Source organism: Hippopotamus amphibius, chromosome 10 (genome assembly GCF_030028045.1).
Source record: "Hippopotamus amphibius kiboko isolate mHipAmp2 chromosome 10, mHipAmp2.hap2, whole genome shotgun sequence".
Lineage (NCBI taxonomy): Eukaryota > Metazoa > Chordata > Mammalia > Artiodactyla > Hippopotamidae > Hippopotamus > Hippopotamus amphibius.
Window position 1 is genome coordinate 88,861,687 of NC_080195.1, and position 13,290 is coordinate 88,874,976.

A 13,290-nucleotide genomic window follows, 5' to 3' on the forward strand; every position below is an offset into this window, starting at 1 on the left:
TTTCTCTGCTCCTCCTTACAGCAGAATTCTTGGGAATAGTTCCTGTACTTGCTCTCTCTAATTCCTCTTCTCTCATTCTTTTTTGGACCCTCTTCACACAGGCTTTAAATCCCGCCACTTCCCTGAGCCTGCCCTAGTCAAGATTGCCAGTGGTAGCCTCTCAGTCTTTACTTTACCTGGTCTATTATTTGACACTTGTGATCACTCCCACTCATGAAAACACTTCACCTCACTGGCCAGGCAACACATTCTTCTAATGTGTTCTCCTACTTCCTGCTGTTCCTCCAGTGTTCCATCCAGGCTCCAGACTCAGGTCCTCAGCATGTGTAGTTAGCCTCATGTAAAGTTAGTCAGTACGTAAAGTTAGTCTTCCTTTACCTGGAAGACTCTTCCTCTGATATCCACATGGTTTGTTTCCAGGCCATGTCCAGTCAAGACTCTCCTAACCACCCTACTTAAAATTACACCAGCCCTGCCTATTTCTTGACTTCCAAAGCTTTATCATCAACTAACATTCTGCATAGGCTATATGATTCTTTCTGTCTCTCCCACCAGCATGCATGCTCCCTAAGGGCAAGTATTATTTGTTTTTCTCCCTGCTAAATCTCTAACAACTAAAGCATTGACTGGCACAGTAAACACTCAGTATTTGGGAAATGAATAAATGACACACTGTCCTCCTCTCAGCTAAAATTTGAGGTTACCTTCAGCTCCTTTATAAGGTTTTAGATTTCTTAATAACTTAATAGAAGATGGGAAGCCTTTTTACATGTAAAAATTTATTTTGAAGATTTTGGTATTTAAAACTGTTTTCAGAAAAATCATATCTGCAAATGTCTTTCATCATTTTGTTTTATCACTTTTGTTTGTATGCTTGAGAATTATTTTTATTGGGGGAAGGTATTTTTATTGTAATTATAGTTTAAAAAATATTTCTTTGTTTTAAGGCACCCTGGATAATGTCTAAAAGGCCTCCATCACAATGGCCCAATAAAGGGGTAGTGGAATTTGTTAATTATCAGGCTCGATACCGAGATGATCTTGGTTTAGCATTACAAGACATCACTTTCCAGACTCATGCAGAAGAGAAGGTACCGTATATATTTCATAAATCTCTCTTTACCTTTTATCTGAATATGTTTATTGTTAAGGCCAAAGTATACTGTGGTATTGAATATTAGATGGTCATTTGTTCAAATTTCATATGAAAGTAATAAACACATGGTTGGTGTGTACAGAATGAGTTTTTCCTCTCTAAACAAAAATTTATATTTTAAGCTGTTCATAATCTATTGTGAAACATGATTTTACTATTTTTTAGCTTTATTGAGGTAAATTAACAAATAAAAATTGTATATATTTAGGGTGTACAGCGTGATGGTTTGCTATACGTGTATTGTGGAATGATTATCATAACCTTAAGAACACTTAAGATCTATTCTCTTAGCAGATTTCAGAATTATTAACTATAGTCACCATGCTGTGCATTAGATACCTAATAGTTATTTGTCTTGTAACTGAAGGTTTGTACCCTGTGACCAACATCTTCCCCTTTTCCTCACCCCTCAACCCCTGGTAACCTTTTGCTTGATGTTTTTAGATTCCACATTTAAGTGCAATCATGCAATATTTTCCCCTGTCTGGCTTCTTTTACTTGGCATGATGTCCTGCAGGTTCACCCATATTACCACAAATCACAGGATTTAAATCCTGCCATTTTTATGGCAGAATTATATATATATGTGTGTATATGTGTGTGTGTGTATATATATACATATATATACATACATACATAACATACATACATACATATTTTGTTTCCTTTATCTATTCACCCATGGCGAACACTTAGGTTGGTTCCATATCTTGGCAATGTGTGAGTAATGTTGCAGTGAACTTGGGAGTACAGATTTCTCTTCATCATACTAATTTCATTTCCTTTGGCTATACGCCCAGTATTAGCATACTTTATTTTTACTTTCTTTCTCTAGTAAGTGACATACAACAATATGACAGTAAAATAATATGTGGTTACCTATATAGTAAATATATAGGAGAGAATATTTGTGTAGTCAGTGACATCATGTTTTTCAAGACCGTTAGTGAAATGGGAAAATGCTTGAGATGTAATTTAGTTGATAAGAACTATATACAAAACTGTTGATAGTGTATCATTTTAGTGTTTTAAACAAGCAAACAGATGTACACATTAGCAAAAATCCTAGAAGAACAGTTACAAAACATAAACAGTGATTCTCTCTAGGTGATGAGATATTAGATAACTTTTGCTTCTGTATTTTTCCCACATTTTTCAAAATGTTTTATGAAAACATTATCCTGCCTAATCAGATTGATATTTTACAAATAATTAAAAGTAAAAAAAAATTTAATTAACAGCAATGTTCCATTTTCCCCTTTTCAGAAACCTGTCTTTGATAAGCCCAAACACCTCCTCTTCTAACCCTCTATCCCAGGTCTACTGCAGTGACATCAAGGACAAAAATATTTTTGGAACAAGTGAAATCCTTGTGGAATTTTAATTATTCTAATTAATTTAACATATTCCTGGTTTTTTTTATGTACAATAGTATGTCACATTTAAGATTTAAGATCTTTAATTAGGGCAAACCAACCACCATAATGTTCTTTCTGCCCAGTGTTCCTACTAACACCAAGAAATGAATCAGCACCCAGAAGAGGTTGCTTTAGTTCTCATGGCCAAAGGAACACGTGCAATCACTGGATGTTTATGACAAGCTAGTTATTTTGTCCAGGAGTCCAAAACCCTCAGACATTATCTGTGACCACCCTTAGTGGTTTTGATGCAATAGTTGTTTTGATACACCAAGAAAATTTGCAGGCATTCCTTTAGATTTTGTAGCCTATCTAAGCAAAAGTTTCCAGTCCCCTTTGCTTGTTTGCTTGTTTGTTTTGGGGGATGGATGGTAGAGAAACCTCATTTTGAAAGTCTCAGGAAAACAACCTCAGTCTCTCTTTAAACCACACCCTTAATGCCTGGTTCAGGAATGGTTCGGGGATCATCTACTCTTCCTGGGGCTGCTAATGTGCTCTAGTGAGGTGGTAAGTAAATTACTCAAAACTGGAGGAAACACATATATTAGTCCAAGCCTTTTCAGTGAGTAAGTAGGGTCTGGATAAAGGCTGATCCTCAAAAGTCACGTGATAGTCAAGGTTATTCTGGTTGGCCAAATTAGATCCCACTGACCTGACACATGATGTGTTTGTTGTCAGTACCACTGTCCCCTTCCCTTACAAAAAGTACAGTGTAAACTGTTTACGATAATTTCATTATAGATTGGAATTGTGGGACGAACTGGAGCAGGCAAATCAACACTATCAAATTGCCTATTTAGAATTGTGGAAAGAGCAGGAGGCAGAATTATGATTGATGGAATTGACATATCTGCTATTGGGCTTCATGACCTTCGTGGCAAACTTAATATTATTCCACAGGTAAAGACTGTTTTGCCCTTAGTCGTTCTTGACTCCCTCTAGGTAAACTTCTTTTGTTTTTTTGTTTGTTAGCTTGCTTGCTTGTTTGTTTTTTAAAATGTATTCCTTTCAAGCATATACATTCGTTTTGGGGAGCCAAATTATTTTAAATGTATTATGAAAAATAACTATGTAATTAAATATATATTAAACACTCTTACTCTGAAGTGTTCTTCCAATGTGCATTTATTTATTTATTTGAAAAACTGGTATGTTGCTTTGCAAGTTTCCTTCATAATAGTAAATACAAATAAAATGCAAATGAAGAGATCACACTGAAAAACATTGGTATTTTTTGGAAGGAAAAAACAATGGCTGAGTCTTTTGCTTAGTTGGTAATACGAATGTAGGATTTTGACCCTTTTGACTTGAGGTTTAGAAATATTAAAAAGAAAAAAGAGAAAAGAACAATAATTCAGTCAGATCTTTTTTTCGAGTCCTTTGATTTTTCCATCCATGGCATCAAAGGAACTTGATCATTAACAAGTATGCAAATTGGTTCAATAATATGCCTCTGCAGCCAAAGATAACTTTATTCAGTTGCGTCTGTGAGATTTAAGCTGAGCATTTATAAAATATATTATTTTCTAAAAATATCTTAAAACACTATCATCTCTTTGTCATATTGTTTAAACACAGACTTGCACTCATGAATTTACTTCAGAACAAATCTGAGTAAAATTTGAAATTCTGGCAGGGAAGACGTTGACTAGAGAAATTAAGCAGTCATACCTCTCTTGTAAATCAAACAGGTGTGGTAAAACACAGTGTCACTAGACCTGTCCGTGGAAGGAGTGTGGAAAGAGTGTGGACTTGTCATCTATGAATTCTACTTGAGCACAGAGCTCCTATGTATCCTTGGACAGGAGCGTTCTAAAACCTCCAGTTCACTATGTGCTGAATGAGGATCTTTACTTCTATCTTTCTGGGTTGGTGGAATGATTGATGATATTCTGTATATAGTATGGATTACATTCATTCAGTTCCTTTCTCTATTGTCTTATATCCCTGACTAGAGGGCAGCCCCCATCCACCTCATTATTGTGGTTGTTGTCAACATTATTAATAACAGGGGAAGGAAATGAATTTGATTACCGTTTAGTTTTGATCATTTTGTTTTTTCCTTATTTAATGCATGCATGCTTCATGTGACAGTAAAATTGCCGGTGACTATTTTATTCTCTAGGATCCTGTTTTATTTTCTGGAACCCTTCAAATGAACCTGGACCCCCTAGACAGGTATTCTGATGGCGAGCTATGGGAGGTGCTGGAACTATGTCACTTAAAAGAATTTGTGCAGTCCCTTCCCAAGAAGCTGTTGCATGAAATTTCCGAGGGTGGTGAAAACCTCAGGTAAGCTGCTAACAACAGAGCTTGCCCAGGTTATTCATTCCAGGCTTTTAGAAATGAGTTGACCTCAAAGTGAAGTCACTCTGAGCCAACGTGGATTTTGTCTGGTCTGTTCAAAGCACGCCATTGCTGATTCCTTCTAGAGAAGACGGACAAGGAATAAAGAAAATGGTAGCCACTGGCTGGGAAACTGCTGGTGAAGGGAAACGAAGGGGAAAAAAAGAAACAATACAGCATGAAAAGTCACTATTTAATTGAATCTTTTGTAAAGTCTCCTACTCTAATACCTTTCTTCCTAAAAAAAATTTTGTAAGGGCTGCTTTGATGCTGGATGTCTTAGGATAGTCCTTTTATGTGATCAGAGACCCAAGGAAAATCAGTTAGACCCTGTCTGCACTAGAGAGACAAAGCCTGTATAACTCAGCCTCGTCTTTATTTACCCTCTGCCTCCCTCTGCCTGTTTCTGCCGCCTTGGCCTCCTTGGTTCCTTGCTGTTTCATGAATATGCCAGGCCCGTGCCTTTCTGCCTCAGGAGTTCTACATCTGCCAATCACTTTGCCAGCAACAAGTTCCCATTGGAAATCTTCAGGACTCACTTTCTACTTCCTTCAGTTCTTGAATTTAAAGACGTCTTCTCAGTGAGGATTATTTCGGCATGCCCATCTAAAACGCCCGCTGCATATTCACATTTTACACCCTCCCTTTCTGTGTGTTTGAATTCTTCTCATTACTATGCATTTTGCTCATTTATCTTAGTTTTTGTCTCCGCATGTAAACACACAGAGACTTTTGTCTGTTTAATTCATTGTTTTATTTGCAGAACTTGGACCAGAGTCTGGCATATAGTAATCACTCACTGAGTATTTCTTAAAGAAAAGAATGAATGAATGAATGTGTGGGCTAGGAAGAAAATAACAGTATAATCAGAATTTTAGAACAAGAAGTGTGTGACCATAAAATCCATTGTTGAAATCATTTTACTATTTTTTATAACAGTGTTGGACAAAGACAGCTTGTCTGTCTTGCTCGTGCTTTGCTGAGAAAAACAAAAATTCTCATCTTGGATGAGGCAACAGCCTCCATCGATTTTGAGACTGATAACTTGGTGCAGACCACCATCAGGAAGGAGTTTTCTGATTGCACCATCCTGACGATTGCTCACAGACTGCATTCTATCATTGATTCAGACAGGTATGCTTTATTTGTTTTCAGAAATAAAACAATTTCTACAGAGATAGTTATTGAATGTATGAAACACAGTAATTACTTGTCATTAATAAAGGATTTTATCTGTGCTGAGAGATACAAAATGTCCCCTAATAGTATGGAAGTTATTTTCCAAAATGATTAGAGTAATGTGTTAATGCTAAAAGAATATTAGAAAACTTGATATATTTCCTGAGTCAAATAGTACCTTTATTTTGTGCTGACATAACTCACGCGGTAATTTAAACTTTACAGTAGCAAGAACAAGAAGGGCGAAGTGACACCGATTATAGGTTACCTGACTGGATTCTTTTCACATTGCAGGGTACTCGTTCTAGACTCTGGAAGGATTACAGAATTTGAAACACCACAGAATTTGATACACCAGAAAGGACTTTTCTTTGACATGCTAACAGAAGCAGGAATAACACAAGACTCAGGGATGAAAAGCAAATAGTTTTAGTTGTATACTGATTATACCAAATTAAAAAAATAGTATTTGAAAAATAAAGACGGGGAGAAATGCAAAAAAGCAGGCCCTGAGCTACATGTTGGCACAGAGATAAGCACCATAGCTCTAACCATCCTGGGCTGTCCCCAACCTGCTTCCTTCCATTCATGCCCTCCAGAATATCTGCCTTGCCCTCATTGCCCAAAGTGCTAAATGTCATTTATCCCTTAAGTCTCTGACTTTGTTCAGGACTCATCTTTCTCCCTTCGCTCCCCTGGCTGTTTCAGGTGCCCTTTTTCTGTGCTCTCACTAGCCCTATGTGCATACCTTTATCATGGCAGGGACCATATTCTATTTAAATTCTTTTAGTCTGCCTCCCCTTAAAGCTACTTGAAGGCCAAGTGCCCAGTTTATTGCCTTTGTGTTTTAAGTCCCTAACATAGTGCCTTTCAGGTTGTTGATACTCCACGAATATTTGTAGAATGAATGATTAGGCATTTTAGAGTAATATTATACAGGCACCTATATAAATATGTGGTAATTTTTGAGCTATTGTACAGTATATAAAATTATGGAGGAATCACACAAAAACATATTGAGTTATTCAGCTGCTTTTTGGAAAGTAGTTATATGTTAACTGAATTTTATGATGTGCTTTATTTAAAAATAATATTTTATAATATTTTTACTATTTACTTTGAGTAAAAACCCAATATTTTCTATGGAACTTCATTTTTTGGCTTGATTAACCTCAGTGAGTTATGTGTCTGATGGTATACACATTCACAAGTAATTGTTGGTTTGTAGTACTAATCATATTTTGAAGGGCTTTTTCATTTGGTAGTTTTATGGAGTAGAAGCACCATTATTTCTCTGAATTGCCATTCAAATTTGAAGTTTTCAAACTTCAATAGTATTTCCCTTTCAAGATGATTTTAATAAAATGTTTTGACATGTTAAGACTCATCAGCCGTTTCTTTTATCCTCTTTTTCTCCTCTGGTGCAACAACTTTCTACAACTTTTCTTCATTCCCTAAGGGTATTTATGAAAAGTTACTTAAATTATAAAGCCCTATATTATCTAAAGATTCCTTCCGTAATATGTAAGCTGATGAAAATGTTGTCCTGTCTTTACAATTCCTGTAGTACCTACCACTATGTTTTGTACTCAGTAGGCATTGAATATCTGTTGACATCCACCAAGAAAGGGAACTGGATATTTCATTTATACCAGTTGAAGTTTATGTTTTAGCCTCTTTACACCTGTAGTAAATCAATCAGAGACACTGCATAATTTAAAAATCTAATGGGAAATCAACAGTCACCTGCATAAATTGTGGTATCTTCATACAATGGAATTCTGTGCGGCTGTGAGGATGAATGAACAAGTACTACAGGCAACACCGCCGATGAATCTCACAAACATAAAGTGGAGTTAAGGAAGTCAACCACCAAAGAATATTCTTTTATGATTGCATGATTTTATTGATACAAAAGTTTTTTTTTTAAAAGAAAGGAAAAACTAATTATACTCCTAGAAGTTGGGATACTGGTTACTCTTGGTGGTGATGGGTAATGACTGAAAGAGTGAACAAGGTGGGCTTCTGGGAAATGATTATGTTCTGTTTCTTGATATGGGTCTGAGTATTGGTTCAATTTGTAAAAATCATCAAGCTGTATACTTAGGATTTGTGCAAATGCAGATAGCTATAGCTATATCTCAAGTATAACATAATTAAATAAAAGAAAGAAAAAATGAAATAAATTTTTAAATGACTAAGCTAAAATTACTCAATATATTATTATGTTTTAAAAAATCAATTGTTATTTCTATTCTGTACATCAAGTTTGTTCAATCACTGAAGTGTTCTTTGAAGCAAAGTGCAGAATACTTAAAATGACTGGATTACAGAGAAGTAGTAAATTTGAATTTAAAAAAACTTTTATTCAATGATTTATTTCAAGATCGTAACTTCAAAATAAAGAAAATAATTATTATCATCTTGACATGCAGAAATATTTATCTTAGGTGATAGAAAGAGAATCCTAAGCAGCATTAAGTTGAATTCTTTTAGGATGAGAATATTTCTTACTGAAAGCCCACTATTTATGCCAAGTAATGTGCAAGGCATTGAAATAATTTATTACCTTCAATTCTCAATAAAGAATGTAACAAAGGTATTACTATCCACCCTATTTTACCAAATGTGATAAAATACCAAGAGGATCTTAGCCAATAAAATGTAGAATCCAGGCCCACGTGACTATAAAACTGATGATGATGCTCTTTTTAGTTCTCTTTTTTTTTTTTTTCTTTTTTTGTTATTTTTTATTTTTTATTTTTTTGGGGGGTACACCAGGTTCAATCATCTGTTTGCATGCACACATCCCCGTACTCCCTCCCTTCCCTGACCCCTCCCCTCGAGTCCCCGCCACCCTCCCTGCCCCAGTCCTCCAAGGCATCTTCCATCCTCGAGCTGGACTCCCTTTGTTATATAACAACTTCCCAAGTTCTCTAATAAGATGTCTCATTCCTAGAAGAGTCACTTAAAAAGTCTGTAGTTAAGAATGGGGAAGAAGAATTTTAAACCAATAGCTTTGTACACAAATGGAATTTGTCTTGGGGGCAAGGTGCTTCTTTAAATATAGTGTTAGTTTGAGCCATATGAAATAGTCATTTTTGTAGGTAAAAAAATGGTTGAATAAAGGCAATTTCATACACTTTTAAATGTAGCTTTGATATCAAAATTAGTGTTAAGAACATGTAATGCAGTATTTTAATACACATGAAAATAATAAATAGTTCTAACTGATCTAGAGGACTTTTATTCTAGGAAAATAATCAAGAAAATTAAAATAAAATTTTATAGTAATTGAAAGAGTTCAGGATCTAGAGACAGAGTGCCTATGCTAAATCTCAACTCCGCTACTTTCTAGATGTGTAAACTTGAGCAAGTTAACTCATTTCTCTGGACTTATTTGGATGTAAGAATTTTATCTACTTCTCAAGGTTTTTTGTTTTTGTTTTTGTTTTGAAAATTAAATGAAATAACACAGCAATTAAGACAGATAAAACACTTTCTGGCATATAGAAAGCATTCAATAACATGTTAGCTATCACTTAAATACTAACATTCATAGCTCCTGTAGTAGTAGTCTCATGTTTACAAAAAAATCACATCATAGGACACAGTATTAAGTAAATAAAAAGGGCGAAATGGCCAATATTTATGAAAGTCTATTTTATACACAGTAACTTGGGGATAATTGGAGATTAAAATAAGACATGGTCCTCAGTTATGCACAATATAATCTCAGTGAGATTAAACAGAAGGCAGTAGCAGGGCAGATCTCTTTCTGATCCCTTCCAGTTCTCCTAGTTCTTACTTTTCTGGCTATCTTTTTCCAAGCAGGTAGACCATCTGTGGAATACAGAATTTAGGACTTTTGGCTATATTGTGAGCCACATTTCTCTAAATCTTTTTATGAAAATGAAGACTATCTTGGTGGTTTGTATGGCGACTGCTATGCTATTGGGTTAAAGGGGCCAAGGTGATGGATATGAACCTGGTAAAGGCTGACTAGCTTCTCTCGTTGATGATTGCTGACCTGGTACTTACAGACTGACCAGACTGAGCACACGCTTAGTTATCATAGTTGGTCAAAGATAGCAACCTTTTATCTCATGAGGGCAGCACAAAGAGAAAAATAAGAATGAATAGGCATATGAGTAAAATGTAAAAATATATCATGAATTGAAAATTATTTGTGATATTTGTGAAAAATATTTGTGAAAAATTTTAAAAATATTTTTCCAAAAAGTTTAAAAGGAAAATGACACATATGCATTTTTGTGTCAAGGGAAGACATACAGGATTTTTGAGCTCATGTTTATAAAACTCAGCTTATTAATATACTTGTGAATGATTATTGGCTTATTGCTATTTTTCAACTCCTGATAGACATAAAGAAAATGCAATGTGGTTATCAGAGAATAAGACTAAATGAATGATTTAGAATGTGTTCAGCAGTGTACCACAGGAACTAGGCATAAACATTAATCCAGCTTTAGTCAGCACTAATTCTGTCTGAACATCTGCTTCTGGCTTTCTGTTCTGAGCATTTGTGCAACAATTCCCAGGTATTACAGAACAGCCTTTGCTTTCCCTGTATTGCTATAGCTATGATTTTACAGAGGTAATAGACAAGAATTAATGTTGGCCATGATGCGTATGGTCTGGAAAATTGTTTCATGTATTTTCTTCCACTTTTTAGTTGAATCAGTTCCTTTTTATTCCACCTTGGCCAGAAGCAAAAGTCTGACAAATGACAATTTGACCAAATGTTTAACCACAAAGTAAGGGTCAAAAGTTTAGAAACACAAAGAAGGAAAGAAGGAAAACAAAGAAAGAAGTATAAACTAAGGGTCTTGTTTTTCTCTGGTAAAAAGAAGTCCTGGGGTAGAAAGGACAAAAGCTGGCCAGAGCAGTTCTGTAACACAAGTGGCTGCTTCTACCTTTGGCTCAACCATCCATTACATGCTTGTTGATTGGTAGTTGTAAACCCATTGCTTTATCTTCAGCATCATGTCTGCATTTCAAGAAGGTAGGTCAGAATTATGTCACATACCCATCCCTAGCTGCAAAGGAAGCTGGGAAATAATTTTTAAAGTAAGAGGATGTTGCTGCTCCACAAAACCTGGGTTCTGAAAACAAGAACTAATAGAATAGATACTGCAGTAGCATTTGACAGGGTCTACCACAACTACATTTTGTCACAAAGTATTTTTTAAAATTTTATTTACAAATTTATTTATTGGCTGCATTGGATCTTCATTGCTGCACACAGGCTTTCTCTAGTTGTGGCAAGCTGGGGCTACTCTTCCTTGTGGTGCATAGACTCCTCATCGAGGGGGTTTCTCTTGTTGCAGAGTACGGGTTCCAGGCACATGGGCTTCAGTAGTTACGGCACACAGGTTCAATAACTGTGGCTCACGGGCTCTAGAGCGCAGGCTCAATAGTTGTGGCACACAGGCTTAGTTGCTCCGTGGCACGTGAGATCTTCCTGAAGCAGGGATCGAGCCCATGTCTCCTGCATTGGCAGGAGGATTCTTAGTCACTGTGCCACCAGGGAAGTCCCTGTCACAAAGTATTTTTCAACCCTGACAAAATATTCTTGACTTAGTTACTTGGGATGCAAAGGAAGGGCAGTGTTTATGACTAATGGTTAAGATCCAATTTCTAGTTTACAATACTCTACAGGCCATGTTAAACAATTTAAGGTGAATGGATGAACTCTTAAGAGAAATGTATGTTTGTGTTTGTGTGTGTGTATGTATTTACATTGTGTTTATGTATCACATGATACAGGATACATTCCTGTATCATGTGATACGTAATTATAACATATAAAGTTGTCTTATGCCACTTGAGACACTTCAGCAGGTCTTTTAGGTAAGCCAAAGAATAGTTAATTCAGTGAGGTGTAAAACAAATTGGATTTGTTACTTTTTTAACATCCAAATAACAGTTTGAAGCAAGCTATTCTTTCCAAAACGAAATAAATGTTTTACCATGGCAAATTTATTTTCTCTCATATTTCTTCAGAATTATCAAAAATTTGCAGTTTTAGACTCATAGTATCAAGGTCTTGAGGACATTAGGGAAAATAACCTATTTTCTTGTGGCATTTTCTTATAATCCCTCAAAAAATTAGCAAGTCACTCATCTTCTTCGTTCATTATCTTTCTATCCTCTCCACTCATAATACTTCGCACTTTCTGTGCCAGGCACTCACGAAACCCCAGTGAATTACGTACTGTTATCTTCATTTGGTATCTAAAAAAGCCTATAAATTCAAACTGGCTTCTCAGAAATGTAAAGAATTAAGCAGCACTATCTAAACTTTTAACATTAGCTGGTAAACAATAGGTCTTTCATGGGGATTATCCAGCAGTTTAGTACTGAACAAAAATGGTACTACAGGATTGTATTATGGGATAGATACAGCAGCACAGCATTGGGGCTGAACATGGATGGGATTTGAATCATAACTCTGTTACTTATTAGCTATATAATCCTAGAGAAATGACCTAACACATCTGTGTCTTTATTTCCGTATCTGAAAATGGGATGAGTAACTACTCATAAGTTTGCTAGAACAAAACATTAGTATTGTTAAAACATTTAGAACACTCTAGTACATAGTAAGCACTATTATCGATTGCTGAGTAAGAAATTAACAAAAATTTAGTAAGCTTAAAACAACAAAAATGTATTATCTCAGTTACTGGGAATTGGGAATCTGGAAACTGATTAGCTCAGTGATTCTAGTTTAGGGTCTCTCATAAGATTACATTCAAATCTGAACTGTGGCTACATCATTTGAAGACTTGAATACCAGGTCAAAGCACTGAAAGTCACATAAGAAGCTGCCTACCTCAATAGGGCACTGCGTATTTGTTAGTTGAGTGAAATAAATACGGATGTATCACTGTATTTCCCCATATATTGGAATCTCCCAGCAATGGCAGTTAAAATAACTATGAAGGAATCACAGGAACTAGTGATTGGAGAGACAGAACTACTATTTTTAGTTAAGGGCTCATTTGAAAAGACTTATCAAATGAAATTTAAAAAAAAATTACATTGAGTTTTTTCTCTAAAGAATAATATAAACTTTATTAGAGAATTATAAAGTATTAATCACCAACCAGAGGATTACAGTAGTCTATTATGCAGGATTATTACTATCTAGATTAGCTTTGGCTC

General features: G+C 35.5%; 1 protein-coding gene across 6 annotated transcripts in view; it reads left to right on the forward strand.

Annotated features, from left to right (window-relative positions):
• Nucleotides 1-8,421, forward strand: part of LOC130830253 (multidrug resistance-associated protein 1-like) — an 86,437-nt gene extending 78,016 nt beyond the window's left edge. For 3 of the 6 annotated variants that reach the window (XM_057697359.1, XM_057697362.1, XM_057697363.1), the window contains 5 exons: nt 948-1,091; nt 3,316-3,474; nt 4,700-4,866; nt 5,860-6,054; nt 6,394-8,421. In XM_057697359.1, coding sequence (XP_057553342.1) covers nt 948-1,091; nt 3,316-3,474; nt 4,700-4,866; nt 5,860-6,054; nt 6,394-6,526 — 798 coding nt within the window. In that variant the 3' untranslated portion in view covers nt 6,527-8,421. Of the gene's footprint in view, nt 1-947; nt 1,092-3,315; nt 3,475-4,699; nt 4,867-5,859; nt 6,215-6,393 lie in introns of those variants that run through there. The other 3 variants (XM_057697360.1, XM_057697361.1, XM_057697358.1) reach the window with 3 other exon arrangements.
• The last annotated feature ends 4,869 nt before the right edge of the window (nt 8,422-13,290 follow it).